The sequence below is a fragment of the Dermochelys coriacea genome, chromosome 8, assembly GCF_009764565.3.
Source record: "Dermochelys coriacea isolate rDerCor1 chromosome 8, rDerCor1.pri.v4, whole genome shotgun sequence".
NCBI classification, from domain to species: domain Eukaryota; kingdom Metazoa; phylum Chordata; order Testudines; family Dermochelyidae; genus Dermochelys; species Dermochelys coriacea.
In genome coordinates this window covers 1,104,707-1,126,155 of record NC_050075.1, presented here as the reverse complement: position 1 = coordinate 1,126,155, position 21,449 = coordinate 1,104,707, and the positions used below count along the sequence as shown (strand labels likewise).

Below are 21,449 nucleotides of genomic sequence, written 5' to 3'. Positions count from 1 at the left end.
CTCTAAGTGCGGAGCGCTCTGGTGCATCTCCGGGTGTGTCTCCAGGTGCGGAGCGCTCCGGTGTGTCTCCAGGTGTGTGTCCGGGTGCAGAGTGCTCTGGTGTGTCTCCGGTTGCAGAGCGCTCCAGTGTGTCTCCGGGTATGTCTCCAGGTGTGTCTCTGGGTGCGGAGCACTCTGGTGTGTCTCCAGGTGTGTCTCCAGGTGCAGAGTGCTTCGGTGTGTCTCTGAGTGTGTCTCTGGGTGCAGAGTGCTTCTGTGTGTCCAGGTTCTGAGCACTGCGGTGTGTCTCCAGGTGTGTCTCCATGTGTGTCTCTGGGTGCGGAGCGCTCTGGTGTGTCTCTGGGTGTGTCTCCGGGTGCAGAGTGCTTCGGTGTGTCTCTGGGTGTGTCTCCGGGTGCAGAGTGCTTCGGTGTGTCTCTGGGTGTGTCTCCGGGTGCAGAGTGCTTCGGTGTGTCTCTGAGTGTGTCTTCAGGTGCAGAGCGCTCTGGTGTGTCTCCGGGTGTGTCTCCGGTGTGTCTCTGGGTGCGGAGCGCTCCGTCTGTGGCCTGACCATACTGCTGCAGTTCCCCTGGTAACGGTTCCCCTAGAGACAAACCTGTGGATTGGAAAGTCTTCTGGGCGCAGATTGGAAAGTCTTCTGGGCAGGTCCCGCCCCGTCCCCGCCCCCACCCAGTGACATGTTTACGTAGGGCCTAGCACAACAGGGCTCTGCCAGGTCCCAGACAAAGGCAGGGAAGTTCCAAGTGACACAAGATGTGATTTTTCCAGAGGAGGGTGACTAGCCATGGGAATTGCCATGGGACAGGATGGATTCTCCAGCGCCTGGGGTCTTGGTATCCATCCAGACGGGCTCTCCGAGATCTGCCCAAGTCCCACGCCCAAGCTGTTGGGCTCCACACACAAACCACGGGGTGGGTGGAGGGAGGTTCTCCAGTGTGCGTGATGTAGGTCAGACAGGATGGTCTAACCCCCGCTCTGGCCTGCCCAGGTGAGAATGGTGCTGAGCCTGCAGTTCTACCCCAGCCTGACCCCAGCAAGCTGCTTGCTCAGCTAGTGAGTTAAAGGCCTGAAGCCAGTGGGGTCTGTGCCTCTGCATGTTTCCGCCTAAACACCAGATCCCTTTTGGAGCCCTGCCAGGCTCTTGTGATCTGAGATCTTGTGGCAGTGAGTTCCACAGACTAGGGTGCATTGTGTCAATGCAGTATGCTCTCTGCACACACTGGGAAGGGTTGGGCAATGGGCAGAAGACCCCAGGGACAGCCTCATAGAATCATAGGACTGGGAAGGACCTCAAGAGGTTATCTAGTCCAGTCCCCTGCTCACCCCATCCATGGTAGCAGGGGAGAAGGGCTCCTGGAAGGTGGTGCAGCCGGGGCTGGGGAAGCAGTGCCTCCCCGCAGTGACAAGTCCCTGCGCAGGGGCCGTGCTGCCTCTCAGCTCCCCATCCCTCCCTGCCTGGCTGGGCTGGGACCCCCCAGGGTAGCCGCGTTCCCTGCTGGCTGCAGCTCCCACAGGCCCGCAGGGAGCAGGGCTCGGTCCCCAAGGCCGCCCCGGGGCAGGAATGCGGCTGACCCGAGCCTGAGCAGGGGCGGGGCGGGGCGGGGGCGGCCCATTGTTGGCTCGGTGTAACCCGAGCGCTGCGCTCCACACGCCCAGCGGCCCCTCCTGCGCTGCCGCCAGAGGCTGGGAGCCGGCGCCGGGAGCTGCAGAGCGCGACCAGGGCGCCCGGGGGAAGGAGCCAGCCCGGCTGCGCGCAAGGGGCTCCCGGCAGCTCCAGCCCAGACCCTCAGCGCGGCACCCGGGGGAGGATCGGCCCCTTTCCCAGCCTCCGGGATGCGGAGGGATGGAGCCCGGCCCTAGAGCCCTGCAGCGGGGCGCCGGCGGCGGTGAGGGGTCGGGGAGCCGGGGACTGGTGGCAGGGGGGCGATCGGGAGCCAGGGGCTGGTGGCAGGGGGGCGGTCGGGAGCCGGGCGCTGGTGGCAGGGGGCGGCGGGGGGCCCCGCGCGCTGGTGGGCGGCCGGGCACCCCGGGGCCGCTGGACTCGCCCGGGGGCTGCAGAAAAGGGAAACTTTCTTGTGCCGGTGGCTTGAACTTTGCTCCGGGGCCGGGGGCCGGGCGCTGCGGAGCGGGGAGCTCCCCGGGAGCCCGGGCGGGGCCGGCGGACTTTGCCCGGGTCCTGCAGCAGCGGGGTCTGTAAATCTGTGACCAGCCGCGCCGGGCGCAGGAGCCTTTGTCAGGCCGATTAACCATTAAACTGGCCGGCCGCCCCGCGGCTCCCCCCATGGGCGCTGGAACCTGGGGGCGGGCGCTGCCCCCCGGCGGTTCGATCACGTCTAGGGTCTGAGTTTGGTTCCCGGGCCCTCGGCGCCCCTGCTCCCCGGTCTCCCCATCCAGACCCGGGGAGCCCCCACGCGCGCCCAGCCTGCCCGGCCAGGGGCAGTGAGAGCCGGGGGGCGGGCAGCCCTTGTTCCCGCAGTGGCCGGTGGGCTGCGGGGCTGGGGGCGAGTCCGGGCTGGCGCTGGCTGGAGGGAGCGGCCGGGGCTGGGCTGGTTCCCCCGCCCTGTCTGCACCCAGCGGTGTGACGGGGCAGGGGATGGGGGGACAGTGCGGGGAGCGGTCACCAGTGCGATCTCGCAGCCCCCGTCCCATGCCCTGACTGCTGGTGGAGGGGCCCCGTCTTCTGGAAGCGCCTGGTTCTCCCAGCCTTGGCTGGTGCCAGCTTCGTGGGGTGACTCTTCCCCCCACCGCACCCTCCTTCCTGCTGGGACAACTCGGATTGTCCCGGGGTGTCCAGGACACCGAGGCAGCCCCTCCCCTCCCACCGGCTCCTGAATCTTCACTCCGCCCGCGCTGACCCTGTTCTGAAGTAGCTTTGGGAGAGCAGCATCCGCCAGGCCAGCACACCCCTGCCTGGGGGCCAAACGCTGCCAGCCCCCTGCAGGAAGGGTTGGGGGGTCCTCTTGGGCCCATGCCCTGCCTCCAGGCCCTTACCTGCTCCGGATGGAGCGGAATGGAAGGGATTAACAGCTCACCTCGTGGTGGGGAGTGTGCATTGCTCCCCTGAGGCGGGGGTTGAGACTCTGGGGGTTCCCCGGGGGCTGGAACACTCGGGGGGCTGGAGGAGGTTGTGGCAGCAGCAGGGTAACTGGCTCTCTCTGGCCCTGTGTTTTCAGGCTGTGAGGACTCCAGGCTAAGCCAGGAAAGGAAGAGCAGGAAGATGCAGCCACTGCCCTGTGCCCTGCTGAGCCTCCTGGCAGCGGTGACAACAGGGACTCAAGCAGCTGCTTCCCCAGGAAGAACAATGGAGCCAGGTATGAATGGCCAGAGAGGGGCCTGGCGGAGGAGGGACAGAGCCCGGGGGTGAGGGGAGCTGGGAGGAAGGACCAGGGTAGCCTGGGAGCCCGCAGAGCTGCCGGGAGCAGGGGGAAATAGCTGGAGTCACAGTCTAGTTCTTAGCACTCGGGCCTGGGGCCTTGCGGGTAGGTGTGCATGGCACACAGGCGTGTGCAAGAATGGGGCGGTAGCACGGAGCGTGTGCCCAGCACGGGGAGGCGCTGTTCAGAAGTGCGGGTATCACGTATCGGAGTATCTAGTGCGACTACAGTGGCTGCAGGCTCCAGGCCGGCTGCTGTTGCACGAGGCCTGGTGCAGACAGATGGTGCAATTCAGCGCTATGGGGGTCGCACCATGCTGCAGCCTGGCGTGGGGCACAGCTGGGCAGCTTTGCTGAGTGAGGTTTTTCTGTCTCTTTCTCCTGGCGCTCGGCTGAGTAGCCCATATAGGATGCCAGGGACTTCAGAGCATCTCCACTGGTCCTTGGTTCCTGGGTCCCTTGGTGGTGCTTGGGAGTTGCCCAGTGAGATTCTCACAGGATGGAGGGTTAGTTAGTATTGTGGTAACAGCCGGAGGCCTCAGCTCAGGGGGCACCGACCTGGCTTTTCAAAGCCCTCAGCTAATGGAGTGTTTGGCCCTGGCCCTTCCCCAGAGGCCCAGAGTCTGGCTCCTCGAGGCTGGGCCAAGAGGAGCCTGTTTGCCTCAGACCTGGCGGCTCTGGAGCGGTTGTTTGTCTTGCTGGCTGTGGGCGGGTTTAGGCTCCTGATAACTCTGCTCTCAGCCTGTGCTCTGGTGTCAGCTACTGAGCCCCAAGCCAGCAGCTGATGGAGAAACTGCTTGAATGATAAAGCCTCCCTCCCACCCCATCTCCTGGGTCTGCCCAAGCAAGGCCCTGGCCCTGGCCCTGGAGTGGAGTGAGCCAGGCTGGCAGCTGGAGACACTCGTTATGGATTCCCTGGCTTTGTTCAGGACGTGTTCTGGTTAAAGTGTGGTTCTGGGGGACTTGGGCTCAGCTCTCATTGGCTCTAACTCCAGATCGAACCTGCTCCATTTACACACAAAGCAGCCAGCCCCGCAGACCCTTGATATCTGGCCCCTTCTTCCCTCTCCTCACCTGCAGCCCTAAGGGTTCTCAGTCACCACGCCTGGGGCAGAACAGACTCACTCCCCTCACTCTGCAGGGCTAGCAGGAGCCGCTTGGACCCTGACTGGGCGCTGGTCCGGGGTGGGAAGGAATCCCCCTTGCCCCTCTCTGGTGTGCTGGAGGGGGCAGGCAGCAGAACAGAGCAGCGCCTGGCCAGGGATGGGCAGGGCCCTTTGGAGGGGATAGGTGGTGTCCGGTCTGGAGATCAGCTGTGAGAACTCCGGCCAGGTCAGGGGCAGCAAGAGAGGGCTGGGTGGGGCCATGGTGCAGCGAGCTGTGGGGTGGGAGAGTGCATGCCCACCAGGTTCCCATGGCCCTGCTTTGCGGGGGTGTCACCAGAGCAATTACAGTTCAAATCCAGGTTAGACAAACAGGGCAGGCGGGAAGTGCTGGAGGCAGCTGAGTGTGAAAACCCATCACTCCCGCTGGCCATGCCCAGCTGGGAGCCCTCCCCCCCCAGCCCAGCCAGCACTGTGGAGGGGGCTAGAGGCTGTTCCCCTGTGCTGGCTGCTGCAGCTCTGGGACAGCCACACCCGGGGCTCCTCTCCTCCAGCTGCACCAACTGAGCTAAAGCAGATGCAGCACCAGTTCTTTCCTCAACCCTGCAAAGGGGGCCGGGGCTGGGCCCAAGGAGAGCATGGGAAGGGGAAGAAAATGGGCTCAGCAGGAGGTCAGACGGGAAGAGGGCCTGGCAGGGGAGGAGCTGCAGTCCCTGGCTGCCTGAGGGGTCCACTTGGGAGCCTGTCAAGCAGCCAGCTGAGGGGATGTCTCTGTCTGGAGGCCGGGAGGGGGCACATGCAGGGCTCCCTTCTCGGCAGAGCCGGTGCGGAGAGCTGGGCTGGGGGTTCTGCTGAACGCGAGGAGGCTCTGCAGCAGGAGATGAAGGGCCAGCATGGAGTTTGGGGGTGCTGTCAATGGGAGAAGGTTGCGGGCAGGGGGTGATGGCACCTACCCTGAGGGGGGATCCTGGGCCCTTGGCCCCCAGTGCTAATGCTGGATATGCCCCATGCCCAGGGCCTCCGGAAAGGGGAGCCGATGCCATGGGTAGCCTGGCTCTGGGATCCAGAAAACCAGCTCCCCCCCACACCACCCCCAACACCTATCCTGTGCTGGCCACACAGGTGCCCACGGCCTGGCCTTGGAGCGGTGCGGAGAGGAGGGAGCAGGCCCTGTGGCCTGGGCTCGACAGCTGGCTGTGTCTGGGGCCCGGAGGCAGCAGTAAGTCCATGCCAACCAGTGGCTGCTGATTAAAGCCTCTTATCTCTGGGCTTTCTGCCCAGGGCAGGGTCCATGCTCCTGCCTGTGGCTCCTCACGTGCTTGGAAATGCCACCGCAGGACACGCTGCCCCCATCTTCCCTGGCTTGTCCATTGCAGAGGGTGGTAGGAGCAGCTGCTTGGGGCCTGCCTGGGGCAGAGGTCCCACTTGGCTGCCCCGGCCCATGGCTGGCCTCTCCGCAGGGTGTCAGTGTGTGGGGGAGCTGGGGCAGCCCCCGCAGCCAACAGAGCTGCTAAGCTTGTCTGTGGAGTGATGAGCTGCCTTCGGGCCTGGCGCTCAGCTGTGTCCCCTCTGTGCTGGGCAGCGCTGTTTGAGAGCCGCCTGCTGCAGACGGAGGAGGAGCACTTCCTGCTGGACCCCGGCCACGTGCTGAAGCTTCACTGCGATGCCAACCACAGCTTGGACGTCGCCTGGTACAAGGAGGCCAAGCAGCTCCTCCCAGGCGGGCGGGTCCGCATCGGGCAGCACACGCTGGAGATTGCCGAGGTCACCTACGAGGACTCAGGGCTCTATGTGTGCCGGGTGCAGGACACTGGCCAGAGTCTGCGCAACTTCACCATCTCCGTTGTGGGTAAGAGCCCCGGGCAGGTGGGCCCGCCCTGCCCAGGGGAGATGAGTTTGTCCACCCTGCTGCTTGCTGCCAGCGCTCCTGCCCCACTCCCCACGGCACCCCCTGCTGGGAGAGCCCAGGATCAGCCTACCCGGGAACGCTCCCCACCACCCCCACCCCCCAGCCAGCCAGTGCTCCTGCCCCACTCCCGGCAGCGCCCCCTGCTGGGAGAGGCTGGGTCTGGAGTAGCTGGGTACACTCTCCAAAGCCAGTGCCCTGCCCCACTCCAAAGAACTGGGGCTGGAGTAGCTGTGAGCTCCCCGGCAGCAGGAATGTGACCCCTCTCGTAACACTTTCCTTCAGACTCACTGGCCTCAGGTGATGATGATGAAGACAGCAACGGGGACAGTTCCCTCGGTGATTCAAACGAGGAGCCCACTTACCGCAGAGGTCAGTCCCGGGGCCAGCTGCCTGCATGGCAGGGGCTGTCCTGAGCCCCCAGCTCTGCTGGAGCAAGAGGCGAGGGAAAAGGAGTTTGGTGTTGGGTCATTCAAGCTGCCAGGAGTGCAGGGCACCCTGCCCGTACGTCTCTTTCTCTGCAGGAACATTGCTGTGCTCCTCCCGTCAGCCCCCATGTGCGTGGCAGCCTCTGTGTCTCACCCATGGCAAGCGGCTGAATGGGGCCATGTCCTGGCCTGTGCTCAGCTCCACAGGGTTCCCGGGTTAAGCTCTGTGCCTGGGGCAGAGGGCAGTGCTGGGGGAGCGCTGCTGCACCTCCTGGAGGGCTTTGCAATCCTCTTCCTTGCTGTCCCAGCGTTCGATACATGGGAGCTTTGGAGGAGCTGGAGCACGGCCTCGCTGCAGGATGAGCTGGGTCCCTGGGCACAGCACCGTGCACACTCCAAGCCCTGGTACTTGGCACTGGGAATGTCTCCCGGCCCCGGGGCTAATGGCCGTCAATCGTGCGATGTCTTCCTCAGCCCCGTATTGGACGCAGCCTCAGCGGATGGATAAGAAGCTGTATGCTGTCCCTGCGGGAAACACGGTCAAGTTCCGCTGCCCGGCGTCAGGGAGTCCCAGCCCCAGCATCCGCTGGCTAAAGAACGGGCGGGAGTTCCGGGGGGAGCACCGCATCGGCGGGATCCGGGTAAGCGTGATCCCGGGGAGCCGATCGGAGCTGTCGCCTCTCCTCCCTTGGGCTTTGCTCCGGTCCCCTCGAGGCCTCTGGCCGAGATCAGAGCGTCCTGTAACCAGGTGCTGCCTCTGAGCCAAGCCCTCTGGGATAAGGGGAAGGCTTCTGCCTCGCTGGGGAGCTCTGCTCCCCTCATCTGGTGCTTGTGTCCCCATCTCTCTGCAGCTCCGGCCCCAGCACTGGAGCTTGGTCATGGAGAGCGTGGTGCCTTCCGACCGGGGGAACTACACCTGTCTGGTGGAGAACCAGGCTGGCAGCATCCGCTACAGCTACTTGCTGGACGTGTTAGGTGAGGCCTTTCCCTGTGCGAGGGCAGCCCTGGCTCACAGGGGTAGGAGGGGACACTGACTCTAGGACTTCCCCATTCAAGTGCTGCCCGGCACAGACTAACAGGGGCTGTACTAATGAGGGAACACTAACGAGGGGTCTGTGTTCCTGTCAGGGGCCGTCCCCATGCAGCCTGGGAGCAGACCAGACTCCTGGGTGCAGGGTCACTGATCCCGAAGCTTCACAGCGCTTTGGAGATCATCTGGGTCCTGGCATTGAATGAAAGCAACTAACCCCCAGCTGGGACCTGCCTCCCGCCCCTCTCTGCCCCTCCTCTTCTGGCTGCTGCGGGCCTGGAGGAATTCCCGGCCGGGCGGTGGTGCTGGGCTGGCAAGGTGTCTGCAGCAGCCGTGGGTAATGGCAGAGAGTCAGCCGCCAGGGCGAGAAGGGAGGTGGACAGACAAGCAACAGACACACTCTGACCTGAGCGAGCAGCTGGGTGCTGCAGCAGGGGAGGGAGGGGGCTCCCGTGGCCCCTGGGGATGAGGTACAGAGAGGCTGTGGCCGCCCCAGGCCACGGAGGGAGTTGGTGACACAAACCAAGTGTCCTGCCTGCTAGTGTCCTGCTCTGCCCACTTGGCCGGGGCCCCATGCAGCGGCTGGCGCATGGTGCATGCTGGGCGCAGTCGGCCCTGCTGCAGGCTGTCCAGCTGGGCGATGCTGCTCCCTTCTTCCCTCCCGGCAGAGAGGTCCCCACACAGGCCCATCCTGCAGGCCGGGCTGCCTGCCAACACCACGGCGGTGGTGGGCAGTGACGTGGAGTTCTTCTGCAAGGTGTACAGCGACGCCCAGCCCCACATCCAGTGGCTCAGGCACATCGAGGTGAACGGCAGCAGCTTCGGCCCCGACGGGGTGCCCTATGTCCAAGTGCTCAAGGTAACTGCCCGGGCTGGCCCCTCCTGGCGCAGGGCACTGGCTCTCCGGGGCGCATGCTGCCCCCAGGGCCCCGGTGGGACTTGACGCAGCCTGGGGGCGGGGGAGCAGTGGGAGGAGCCCCAGATCTAGGGGCAGCAGGGTATTCTCTAGGGGCTAGGGCCAAGCAGGAATGGCTTGGCAGGCTCAGCCTGGGTCCATGGAGCTCAGTGCCCCACTGCGATGGGAAAGAATCAGCTGCTGCTGGGACCCCTTTGCCCTGTGGCCCAGCCTGAGGAGGAAGCCAGGGCCCATGTGTGGGGTTGGGCCCTGATGCTGCGGCTCTGACCCCCGCAGACAGCCGACATTAACAGCTCGGAGGTGGAGGTGCTGTACCTGCACAACGTCTCCAGGGAGGATGCTGGGGAATACACCTGCCTGGCCGGGAACTCCATCGGCCTGTCCTACCAGTCAGCCTGGCTCACCGTGCTGCCAGGTAAGGCTGGGGGGCTGGGAGAGCTCCGGCCATGGCAGGGTCCCCACCTGCCGAGAACCCGGGTGTGCGGGGCGCAGCAGGGCCCAGCCTCACTGGCTTCGCTCTCCAGCAGAGGAGCTGGTGCAGGAGGTGGAGACCCCCGAGACCAAGTACACAGACATCATCATCTACACGTCGGGCTCCCTGGCTGTGGCCATGGCTGCCATCATCGTGGTGCTGTGCCGGATGCAGACCCAGCCGAGCAAACAGCCCCTGGAGCCCATGGCCGTTCACAAGCTCTCCAAATTCCCGCTCATCAGACAGGTACGTCCGGGGCCCGGGGGGCCTGCGAGCCCCCAGCAGGTCCTGGACGCTGTGCGTTGGGCACAGCCCTCTGCTGAGTCTGCAGGGCAAGGGCCCGGCCGCAATGTGTGCGTGCTACTGCCCTGCCCTGCGCCTGGCTGCAACCTCCCCGCTGCGGCCGTGCCCTGCACTGCACCTCTTCCCCCTCTCCCGCGCCCAGCCGTGCCCTGCACTGCACCTCTTCCCCCTCTCCCGCGCCCAGCCGTGCCCTGCACTGCACCTCTTCCCCCTCTCCCGCGCCCAGCCGTGCCCTGCACTGCAACCGCTTCCCCCTCTCCCCTGCCAAGCCGTGCCCTGCACTGCAACCGCTTCCCCCTCTCCCCTGCCAAGCCGTGCCCTGCACTGCAACCGCTTCCCCCTCTCCCCTGCCAAGCCGTGCCCTGCACTGCACCTCTTCCCCCTCTCCTCTGCCAAGCCGTGCCCTGCACTGCACCTCTTCCCCCTCTCCCCTGCCAAGCCGTGCCCTGCACTGCACCGCTTCCCCCCTCTCCTGCGCCCAGCCGTGCCCTGCACTGCACCTCTTCCCCCTCTCCCCTGCCAAGCCGTGCCCTGCACTGCAACCGCTTCCCCCCCTCTCCTGCGCCCAGCCGTGCCCTGCACTGCACCTCTTCCCGCTCTCCCCGCCCAGCTGTGCTCTGCACTGCAACTTCTTCTTCCACCCCCCTCTGCCCAGCCGTGCCCTGCACTGCAACCGCTTCCCCCCCTCTCCCGTGCCCAGCCGTGCCCTGCACTGCAACCGCTTCCCCCCTCTCCCGTGCCCAGCCGTGCCCTTCACTGCACCTTTTCTCCCCTCTCCCCTGCCCAGCCGTGCCCTGCCCTGCACTGCACCTCTTCCCCCTCTCCCCTGCCAAGCCGTGCCCTGCACTGCACCTCTTCCCCCTCTCCCCTGCCAAGCCGTGCCCTGCACTGCAACCGCTTCTCCCCTCTCCTGCGCCCAGCCATCCCCTGCACTGCACCTCTTCTCCCCTCTCCCCTGCCAAGCCGTGCCCTGCACTGCACCTCTTCCCCCTCTCCCCTGCCAAGCCGTGCCCTGCACTGCAACCGCTTCTCCCCTCTCCTGCGCCCAGCCGTCCCCTGCACTGCACCTCTTCTCCCCTCTCCTTAGCCCAGCCGTGCCCTGCACTGCAACTGCTTCTCCCCTTTCCCCGCCCAGCCGTGCTCTGCACTGCAACTTCTTCTTCCACCCCCCTCTGCCCAGCCGTGCCTTGCACTGCAACCGCTTCTCCCCTCTCCCATGCCCAGCCGTGCCCTGCACTGCACCTCTTCTCCCCTCTCCCCTGCCAAGCCGTGCCCTGCACTGCAACCGCTTCCCCCTCTCCTGCGCCCAGCCGTGCCCTGCACTGCACCTCTTCCCCCTCTCCCTGCCCAGCCGTGCCCTGCACTGCACCTCTTCTCCCCTCTCCCCTGCCAAGCCGTGCCCTGCACTGCAACCACTTCCCCCTCTCCCGCGCCCAGCCATGCCCTGCACTGCAACCGCTTCCCCCTCCCGCGCCCAGCCGTGCCCTGCACTGCAACCGCTTCCCCCCTCCCGCGCCCAGCCGTGCCCTGCACTGCAACCGCTTCCCCCCCCTCTTCTGCCCCTCCTCCAACCATGCCCTGCACTGTAGTCTCTTCTCCCCCAGCTCTGGGGCCATGCCCTGCACTGCAACCCCTCTCCCCAACACTCCCTGGCTTGGCCTGGTGGTGACAGTGGGTCTCTTGGGCTCTCCCATAGTTTTCCTTGGACTCAAGCTGCTCAGGAAAGTCCAACACGTCCCTGATGCGCGTAACCCGCCTCTCATCCAGCTGCACCCCGATGCTGGCCGGGGTCCTGGAGCTCGACCTGCCGCTGGACTCCACGTGGGAGTTCCCCCGAGACAAGTAGGGCTCTGTGCTGCTCTCAGCTGGCTCCAGGGCTGTGCGAAGGCAGGCGTGGTGCCGGATCACCTAGCGCTGCCCCGCTGCAGGGGCTGGGACTGGGGTCCGGGCAGACAGACGGACGGATCTGGGCCTGTGTTATCATTTGCCTCAAAGAGCCATTCACAGAGCGAGGGCCAGTGGAGCAGGGCTGGAGACCCGGGACCTGGCCCAGCCTCTGCCACTGGCTCCCTGCATGGCCCTGGGACATGGGCTCTGGGTCACTTTACTGAGAGCTCGTTCCGGCTTCTCAGCCTCCTGCCACTGGTGCTCCTTCCTCTGCGCTCCGTGCAGGCTTTGAGGAGGGGAGGTGCAGACCCCCCGGCCGGTCTGGGTTTTCTCTAGTGTGCTCCATGCATCACACAGCTGTGCCTGGGGAGGGCTGGGGATGCTTCCTCCCCTCCCTCTCCCGCTCACAGGAGTCTCTGTCCGTTCGGCAGGCTGGTGCTGGGCAAGCCCCTGGGAGAAGGCTGCTTTGGCCAGGTGGTGCGAGCAGAGGCCTACGGGCTGGACAGAGCCGGGCCAGACAGAGCTCTCACTGTGGCTGTGAAGATGCTCAAAGGTAACGGGGCTGCGCGGGGCAGCGTCCCAGGGCTGAGCCCCGGGTTCGCAGGTTCCCTGCCCTGCACAGTGATCTTCTCCCTGTCCCCCAGACAACGCCACAGACAAGGACCTGGCCGACCTGATCTCCGAGATGGAGATGATGAAACTGATGGACAAGCACAAAAACATCATCAACCTGCTGGGGGTCTGCACGCAAGACGGTGAGGGGCTGCCACGGGGGGGGGTTGTTATATTCACGGAAGGGGGGTTCACTGCCATGCTTAGGGGCGGGCGGGACTGCTGAGGGGTGGGGGGGGCTGCTGAACTTGAAGCAGGGGCAGAGCAGACTGAGCTTGAGGTGAATGGGGGGGCGCTGCCACCCTTTGGAGGGGGGTTGTGCTCTGTGGGGGGGTGATGGATGCCCCAGCGTCGCTAAGTCCCACCTGATGGTCCGTCTCCACAGGCCCACTGTACGTGCTGGTGGAATTTGCCTCCAAAGGGAACCTGAGGGAGTTCCTGCGTGCCCGGCGCCCCCCCACGCCTGACTACACCTTCGACGTCAGCATCATGTCCGAGGAGCAGCTCTCCTTCAAGGACTTGGTCTCCTGCGGCTACCAGGTGGCCCGTGGCATGGAGTACCTGGAGTCAAAGAGGGTAAGGCCCTGGCTCCGGGGGCGCCGGCTGGGATTGGGGGCAGCCCTGGCTCCGGGGGCGCCGGCTGGGAATGGGGGGGCCCTGCCTCCAAGATGCTAACTGGGATTGGGGGCGGCCCTGGCTCTGGGGGCGCCAGCTGGGAATGGGGGGGCCCTGGCTCCAAGATGCTAACTGGGATTGGGGGCGGCCCTGGCTCTGGGGGCGCCAGCTGGGAATGGGGGGGCCCTGGCTCCAAGATGCTAACTGGGATTGGGGGTGGCCCTGGCTCCGGGGGCACCGGTTGGGATGGGGGGGGGCTCCAGAACGCCGGCTGGGATTGGGGGCGGCTCTGGCTCTGGGGGGGGCGGCTCCAGGGCGCCGGCTGGGATTGGGGGTGGCCCTGGCTCCAGGGCGCCGGCTGGGATTGCGGATGGCTCTGGTTCTGGGGGTGCCGGCTGGCATTGGGGGTGGCCCTGGCTCCGGGGCGCTGGCTGGGAATGGGGAGGCCCTGGCTCCTGGCAGACTGAGCAGCATTCCTCCTGCAGGAAGGGACAGGGGTTGCCATCAGGGAAGTCCCAGCCAGCTGGCCCGCTCCAGCTTCTCTGCTGGGTCTTATGGGGGGCAAAGAGGGCTGTGTGCTGTCGAATGCAGGGAACCCAGGGGGTTGCCCATAGCCGAGGTCGTGGCACAAACCGCTCTCAGTGGAACAGCTCCCCACATGTCTCCCTGCTCTGGGCCACGGAGCTTGGGGGAAGCCACGAAAGAGTTAACACGCCCTGGTCCAGAGCGTCCCCCTCCCCTAGCCCATCACTGGAGCCTTGGCTGGGACCTGGCTCTGCCATGCAGCTACTGGGGGGCTGCAGGTGCTGGGCTCAGGCAGCACCTGGGGGGGGGGTGAGGCTCCTGGCCCCTGGGGCAGAGGTTGTGGGAGAGACTTATTTGGCCAGGCCCCCGCTGAGGTTGCCAAGCATGCCCCCCCCCAGCCCTGAGCTGCCCCCTCCCTGCAGTGCATCCACAGGGACCTGGCCGCTCGCAACGTGCTGGTCACCGAGGAGAACGTGCTGAAAATCGCGGACTTTGGCCTGGCCCGGGACGTCCACCACATCGACTACTATAAAAAGACCAGCAATGTGAGTGCAGCGGGGTGGGGCGGGGGGGCCGAGGGCCGGGAGTGGGGGAGTGGGGCATGGGGAGGGGTGGAGGTTGCTGGGGGGGGTGGGCCGAGGGAGGGCCGGGGGTGCCGAGAGCTGGGAGGGTTGCGGGGAGGGGCAGGGGTGCCGAGGGAGGGCCGGGGGTGCCAAGGGCCGGGAGGGGGGCGGGGAGGGGTCTCGCCTCGCAGCAGCCGCCGTGGGCTGAGGGCTTTTCGTCTCCCCGCAGGGCCGGCTGCCCGTGAAGTGGATGGCACCCGAGGCCCTGTTCGACAGAGTGTACACGCACCAGAGCGACGTGTGAGTCCGGCTGCGCTGCCAGGGGCCGGGCCTGGGGTGAGGGGGGCTGGGGGCCTCGGCCCCAAGGGCAGCCCCCGCCGGGGCTAGCTGGGACTGCACACAGCCAGGCGTCGATTGTGCCCCCTTCTCTGAGTATCGGAGGCCAGATGGGCACCCCCAGCCCACGGCCCCTGGGCCTGCTTGGCCATGTCCCTGTGAATGGCGGATGTTCCAGAGACAGTGCCCTGCTCACGGTGCCAGTCCGAGCCCCACGCTGGCCTGACGCTTGCCCTGTTCCTAGGTGGTCCTTTGGGGTTCTGATGTGGGAGATCTTCACGCTGGGGGGCTCCCCGTACCCTGGGATCCCGGTGGAAGAACTCTTCAAGCTGCTGAAGGAAGGGCACCGCATGGACAAGCCCTCCAACTGCACCCATGAGCTGTGAGTACCCGCGCTGCCTGTTGGCGTGGGGGGGGCGGGTTCTCTGGCTGACGGCTCTCTGCTCTGCCCTGCCTTGCCAGGTACATGCTGATGAGGGAGTGCTGGCATGCTGTCCCCTCCCAGCGCCCCACCTTCAAGCAGCTGGTGGAGGGGCTGGACAAGATCCTGGCAGCTGTCTCGGAGGAGGTAGGTTTGCAGAGCCGGCAGGCCCTGTGTGTGCGGCACAGGAAGGTGGCCAGGAAGTTCCTGGCCTGTCTCTGGGGGGCACGCTCCCTGCGATGCTGACGGCTCTTCCCTCCCACAGTACCTGGACCTGTCCATGCCCTTCGAGCAATACTCGCCCTCCTGCGAGGACACCACCAGCACCTGCTCCTCCGACGACTCCGTCTTCACCCACGACCCCCTGCCCATCACCCCCCGCCTCTTCTCCTACCGCAGCGTGAGGACGTGAGGGGCCGCCAGGCACTGGTGTGGCTTCCCAGGGCACCTTGGCTCTGGGGGGTTGGACAGCCTGGCAGTGGGGCTGGGAATGACAAGGCAGTTCTTGTGGCATTTCCCCTCCTCCCCACCGCAGGGCCCTGGAGAGAGCTGAGCAGCTGGAGTCTCTGAGCCACGGGCATCCCAGCTGCCGGACCTGCTCCTTGTGAGGGGTTGGCCTCGGCTGGCCTGGGGACGTCCATGTGGCCCCCAAGCCTCCTGCTGGCTTCTGCCCTCCAGGCAGTCAGGGCACCCTGGGCCTTCGCGGGCTGCCTGGCCCCCAAAGGTGCTAGCTGAGCCCCGAACCAGACATCTCCTCCTGCATGGCAGAGTGAACTCATGTCAGCCCCAGGGCAAGGGGGGCAGCCCGGAGCATGGGCTTGGTGCCCAGCAGGGCTGCCTGGGGCCACCCACAGGCCTCGCCCAGGAAACTCTGCTTGTTTTGTTTGATGTCATTTTTAATCATATTTTTGTGATACTGTACTGGTGGGAGCCAGGTGCGTGTGTGTGTACACACACACACACACACACACACACACTGGGAGTGCCCTGCCCAGGGCCCAGCCAGCCACCCCCCACATCCCACCCAGCCCTGTACATAGCTAGAGAGAGGAATATTTATGTACATAGCATCTCTAATGCACATGAAATATCACCTGGATAAATTATTTTTGGAATAGAGCCTCTTGCTGGAGGTTTCTTGGCTGCCTCTGGGGAGGGGTGGGGGCTGCTGCTCCATGCACCGAGCCCGGGTGTCGGGCCAAGCACGGCCCCTTCCCATGGTGAACTGGGGCTTGGACACGTCTCCCAGAGCCCCCTCCTTCCTTGCCCTGTACTGCTTCCGCAGAGTTGTGGGCGTTTCCGCCAGGCCCTCAACCCGGGCTTCCGGCTGCAGGCACAGCTTCTGTGTCCAGCCGGCATCCTCCGCCCCTGGGCAGCCATGGAGCCTCTCCCCTGCCGGGTCTCCCCCTTGGCCACAGAGCCCCCTCCGCCTCACCCTCGCCGCAGGGTCTTGTCTCTGCCTGTGGGACCGCCCGAGCAAGGAACTAGCTCCTTTGGCCTGGGCACCATCTCTGGGACCAGGGACTCGTCCTGGCTGATTGGCCCCGGGCCTGCTCTCATCCTCGGCTTGTCTGAAAGTGGGCTCAGCCCCTGTGGCTTCCCCGTCGGAGCTGGGAGCTGGAGGGGGGTGGGGGGATTGCTGCCTGGGGCCGGGTGGCACCTTGCTCAATGGGGTGGGGGAGGCACGCCCCTCCCCCCCGTGACACCACTGGAATCTGCAGCAGGGAGGGAGAGAAACCTTTGCCCTGGAGGCCGGGCACAGATCTGGGGCGGGAGTGTAGGGCACAGGCAGGGCTGCGACGGGAACGAGAGGCCAAAGGCTCCCTGGTCAGAGGTGGCCAGTTCTGCCCCTTGGGGATCCTGGCTGCTGGGAGCCCCTCTGGCTCCGTGTGCCCTGGTGACTCCAGGGCAGAGCGATGCTGGGCGCTGCCAGCTCCCCCGGTGCCAGAACTGCTGCCTGGGGTGGACAGCTGCAGCCGACCGTCTGAGAGGCACATGTTCCCGCAGTGGGGCAGAGTGCCCTGGCCTGAGACAGGGACTAACTGAGCCCTGGGGGTGCAACACTGCCCCAAATGCTGCTGGGCCTCCACTGGGCTGCTCTGCTTAAATACCAGGCAAGCGCAGCGGGGGGGCAGGGCTGGGGCTGGGCCAGTCGCTCCCCCCGTGTGTGCTCCTGGCCCACAGGCAAGGAGGGAAGGAGCTCCAGCCGGTGGGGCGCCCTCCTGCCGCTGGCTGTTGCCTTCCTGCCCAGCATGCTGCCCTCCCCGCACACTGCCAGCCCTGAAGAGCTGCCAGGGCCCGAATCGCTGCAGCGCCCAGAGTCAATGGCCACCATGGGCCGGGAGCCCCTGTGCTGCCCCGAGGGGTGGCTGCCGGGAGCCCTGGGGCTGTACGGGCTCTGGGTGCCCCTGGGCACGGCAGGAGGTGGGGGTGGCCGGGGGCCCGCTCATGCACAGGGAGCTGCTGCATCTGTTCCGCCTTAGCCACTGTTGCGTTAAGCCACCGTGAACTCCGCAGCCAGCGTCCCCCTGAAACTGACCCAGCAGCTGCCAGCTTGCTCCCAGGCTGGGAAAACGTCCCGGCTGAGCACCAGCAGCCTGGTGTCTCTGCCCCTCCCCCCGGCCAGCCCCCCGAATGGGGCTCTGAGCGGCCTTCCTGTACCCCCACCCCAGCACCCCGCAGGGGGAGGGGAGGGGACAGGACGTGCTGCCGGGGGGGTGGGGGGCGGAGTGGGGCAGCTCCAGCTCTGAGGATGAATTCCAGCTTTGGCCTGTGTCATGCTGGCTCCTTCCCCCCAAGCTCAGCCCAGAGCACAGGCACCTGGCAGCAGGAGGGGCTGCAGCTGTCCCTTGCCCCGAGCCCTGCTGCGCTCTGGGTTTAGGTTTCACTGGGGTCTCCAAGGACTTGCCTCTCCTCCGCTCCGGCAGGATTGGGTTTCGCTGGGCCGTTAGCCTCAGGATCCTCTTTCATCCTCCCACCCCCAGCTGCGGCTGCAGCCTGCCCTTTCCCTCCAGCTGAGGGAGGGAGCGTGGGGACAGGGCCCCCCCCAGACAGGCTAGAGGATGGGGGTTGGCTTCGGGCAAGCCGTGCTGCCAGCCTGGGCTAGCACTGCCCCCTCGGCCAGGTCAGCCCTGCAGGCCGCTGGCCTGTTCTTAGGCAACTCTAACTGATTGCCCAGGGGCCTTGCTAGAAGCAGTCTGGAGCGGGCCTGGGCTGCCCCACTGCTATTGGGGGGAGCAGAGCCTGCTGCTTCAGCCACTTGATTCCAGCTTTTTGTGCATCACGGGGCTTTGATCAGCCCCCTCCCCCACAATATAGTGACTGGAAGTCACAGAGCCCCAGGCTGCCGCTGAGCCTATAGCACAGAGCAGCCTAGCCCTGCCCCTCATTCCCATGGCCCCAGCTGGGGGGCTTGCTCTAAACAACCATCTCCAGGCCTGCCCCCTGCAAATGGTGCCCGTGCAGGTGAGAGTTTGAGGCAGAGGGATGGGGGACCCCATGTCCTCAGGGCCAGCTGCCCTAGGATCGTAGGGACAGGTGCTGGGGCCACGCTTGTGTCCCCAGCCCCGGGGGTGGGGGGTGAAGGACACGGGAGGCCCCTTGTTGCAGTTGATGGGCTGGGGAGTGCCCAGGCGGGTGTGAAGTGGGGCAGCCCCACACCTCGCAAGATGCTCGCCCAGCACTAAGGGAAGTGGCGCTAATTCTGCTCACTCGTGGGACTGGGGCAATGGGGTGCTTGGCACAGGCAGCCCTGGGCAAGCTCTTGGTGCAGTGCTGCTAACTCAGCATCTCCTGTGGGGTCCAGGGGCTGCTCAGCTCTTAGCTCAATTCTCTTAACTCGCCCATCGCCTCGTCATCACCCCCACCCAGCTCGGGCAGGATGCTGGCACCCGGGTGTCCTCGAGAGCAGAGCCTGGTTCACTAGGCTGCAGGTGGGCCCCAGGGGTGTGCGTGTCCCAGGGTTGCATGTCACCAACTGCTCCTCAAACACACCTCACAGCTTCCAGGATTTGCCACCTGTGCTGTGATTGGTCACCCATGTGGCATGGTATCACTGCTGCACCCTGGAAGGGGCATCCGTAGCCAGCCTGCCAGTGCTCCAGCCCTTTGTTCCCCAAGGTTTTTGCAAAGGAAGCCTTTCTCCTCTGCCTGCCCTGCCAGGGACCTTGGGCTTCACACACGTCCACTGCTGGCGGCTGCCCAGATACAATCACTTCTGTGTATGCTGCAGGGCACAGCGGGCTGGATGGTGGCAGTGAGCTGGACCGGGTGCAGGTGGTTGACGGCAGGTCAGGTGCAGGAGGTTTGGGCTGGGCATGGGTGGTTGGGGCCGGGCGCCGGGCGCGGGAGGTTGGGGCAGGGCCAGGCTGGGAGCAGGTGATTGGCAGGTGGGCCGAGCCGGGGGCTGGTAACTCTCTAGTCCCAGCAAAGACTGGCTCCTTTTGTGTACACGCTGCACAGGGGGAGAAAGGGCTCCCAGCAGTGGCAGGAGCCCTGTCCTCTCCCTGGCCCCAAGAATGTAGATGGGGAGGGGCAGGGCAGGCATTTCCCCCCCAAACTCCTCAGGCAGGCATGGAAGTTGCCCCCCAAATCCAGACGTCAAACTGCACCAGTGCCTCTGGCTACTGACCTGCTACAGGTTGGCGGGACTCGTCTAGGCCAGCACCTCCGCCCCACTGGGGAAGGTGCCTTCCCTGCCCTCCCCCACTCACAATCCCCGCCCCTGCCCCCTCCCCAGCCCATGGCAAGAGGCAGACAGACCACCAGCAGGTGTGAAGCCTGCCCTGGCCCTGGAGAAGAAACCCAGCTGTCTGCTAATGTGCCAGAACCGATGCATTCGTCACAGCCCGTGAATGAGGGCATTCAGCCAGGCACAGGGCCCGCTGCCCAGGCAGCCAGCAGGGCCTTTCTTGTCCCACCCTGAGCAGCTCCCGCCCTCAGCGGCTCAGGCTGGGCGAGGGGGAGGAGTGTTTAGCCGGGAATGGCTGGGGGGATGCAGCATCTGGGCAGCGTTGGCCCCCTGCACCGCCAGCGCCCGCCTGCGCCTTTGGCTACAGCCAGCTCAGTCCACTTCCTTCCGCAGCAGCCCCCGAGGCCCGCCGCGCGCTCAGCCGCCCCTCAGTGCTGGCCTGTCCCTGCCGCCGGGGAGCTGCAGCTGGAGGGAAGGGGAAGGATGTGGTTCTCCAGTCACTCGCTCTTCAGTCCCTGGTTCCTGGCCCACCAAGGGCCCTGGCAAACGGACGTGGGGCCAGTTGCAAATGCAGGCGGGAGGAGGTGAATTAATGAATGTTTAACACTAGCGCGGGGCCAGGTGGAGGGAGACAAGGGGGAGACTGTGTGCAAGGAGCTCGCAGGCCCCACAGCAAATGCGCTGCTCATGTTCCCGCTCCCCATGCAGGCTGCAGGGAGTGGGCAGCAAACAGGCGCGTCTCCTCCCCGCGTGGCAACTGGCCCTGGCCAGAGGCTGGTGTGCCAGGGAACAAGGCCTGGCTGCTCCCAGGCAGGCCCACATTTGCTGGGTTGTGTTATGTGTTACCCGCTTTGTTCCCACCCATTTAGCTGAACCCCCTCAGCGCTGTGTGAGTGCAAGGGGGCAACTGGTGGCAAGCCAGGCCCAGCGGCTGCTCTGGAAGCGGAGAGCTGAGCTAAGCAGAGGGGCCGAGTGGAGGAGCCTGCCCATCTGAACCCCTCCTATTAGTGTCTGGTCCGTGCATGAGCTGGCGGGCCCCTCCCCATCACGCTGGCTGTCAGCACACGCAGCGAGCCGAAAGCCACCTTTCCAGGACACAAGCTCTGGGCCCCCAAGTCGCTCTCGGGGGCTTATGCTCCTGCCCCCAGCCCAAGTGGCCCTAGCCCACGCGCTGTCATTCCCAGCAGCAGAGGGGTGCCCCATCCCCAGCTCTGCAGCCACCAGCCCACTGCAGGCCATTCCCCATGCCCTGCCCATCGTCTCAGCCCCAGAGACAGAGCGCAGCTCCCCTGGGCCTATGCCCAGAGAGCCCTCCCAAGGGTTCCCACCTCGCCTTCCCAGGAGCCACGCTGCTGTGCGCTCGGCGCCCTGATCAGCGGGAGCTGGCCTGGGCTCGGGTAGCGGGGGGATGCTGCAGAGAGGAGTCACGGAGCAGGGCTTTGAGCGAGTTGGCCATTCCCCCCTTGTGCTGGTTCCCTGCCCCCGCTAGGCTGAGCGACAGTGGGCTCACAGGTCCCCCAGGGAGCACGATGCACCAGCCAGGGTCCCGCTGAGCTGCTCTGGGCAGGGCTGGCCTGGGAGCTGGGCTGCGTGGGGAGCTGTGTGCTGAGAAGTGCTGTCCAGGGGCATGAGATGCCACCAGACCCTCTACCAACCACTGGTGATGGGAAAAGGCACAAAAAGGAGCCAGGAGCCAGGATTCGTCTAAACCAAAAGGCCCCCGGACCAGCTCTAGGCCTGGGCTGAGACCCTGCTTGGTAAAAACAAGCCCCGGAAGGAGAAATTAATGAACCGAAAGGGGTGTGCTGGAATCGAGGTCTAATTGGTGGACATACAACAAGGAGTGGGGCTACTCCACCCACCGCGCCCTTCCTGGGTCCTTAAGGTAAGAGACTTTGGGAAGAGCAGATGGAGGCTCCTGGAGTGAGACTCCCCATCATGGCACTTCCACCCTCCAGCTCCTGGGACTTTGTCCTGATCCTGAGAGCGGGACCCATGTGACTGCCCCAGCTGCAGCTGGATCCTGACCCCCTTCCCCAGGGTGAAACAGGCTCAGACTGTAACAACCCCAGCTCAGCCAACGCATCTCTCGCCCCCAGAGGACAGTAATCACCATCTTTGGTGCCAGCTAAGAGCCTGGTCCCAGGGGTTTCCTTCGCAAACTCTCTCCAGCTACCGGCCACAACAAGGGCTGGGGCACAGTGGAAGCCAGCCTCAGAGGCTGTAACTGCTTTCCCTGCTGGTTGGTCTCCTTATGAACAGGTAACAG

At 65.5% G+C, this 21,449-nt stretch overlaps 1 protein-coding gene across 2 annotated transcripts; it reads left to right on the top strand.

The window, feature by feature from the left end:
- The first annotated feature begins 1,664 nt into the window (after positions 1–1,664).
- Positions 1,665–15,609, top strand: FGFR4 (fibroblast growth factor receptor 4). 2 transcript variants are annotated; one of them, XM_038414154.2, is made up of 18 exons: positions 1,665–1,886; positions 3,174–3,311; positions 6,059–6,325; positions 6,668–6,754; positions 7,285–7,451; positions 7,662–7,785; positions 8,509–8,699; positions 9,033–9,171; positions 9,284–9,474; positions 11,228–11,373; positions 11,850–11,971; positions 12,063–12,173; positions 12,416–12,606; positions 13,593–13,715; positions 13,963–14,033; positions 14,314–14,451; positions 14,532–14,637; positions 14,756–15,609. In XM_038414154.2, the coding sequence occupies exons 1-18, from the start codon at positions 1,844–1,846 to the stop codon at positions 14,900–14,902; spliced, it is 2,502 nt and encodes an 833-aa protein (XP_038270082.1). In that variant the 5' UTR covers positions 1,665–1,843; the 3' UTR covers positions 14,903–15,609. The 2 variants fall into 2 exon arrangements, with proteins under 2 accessions (XP_038270082.1, XP_038270080.1); XM_038414152.2 differs by having other exon boundaries at positions 9,281–9,474.
- Positions 15,610–21,449: the final 5,840 nt, after the last annotated feature.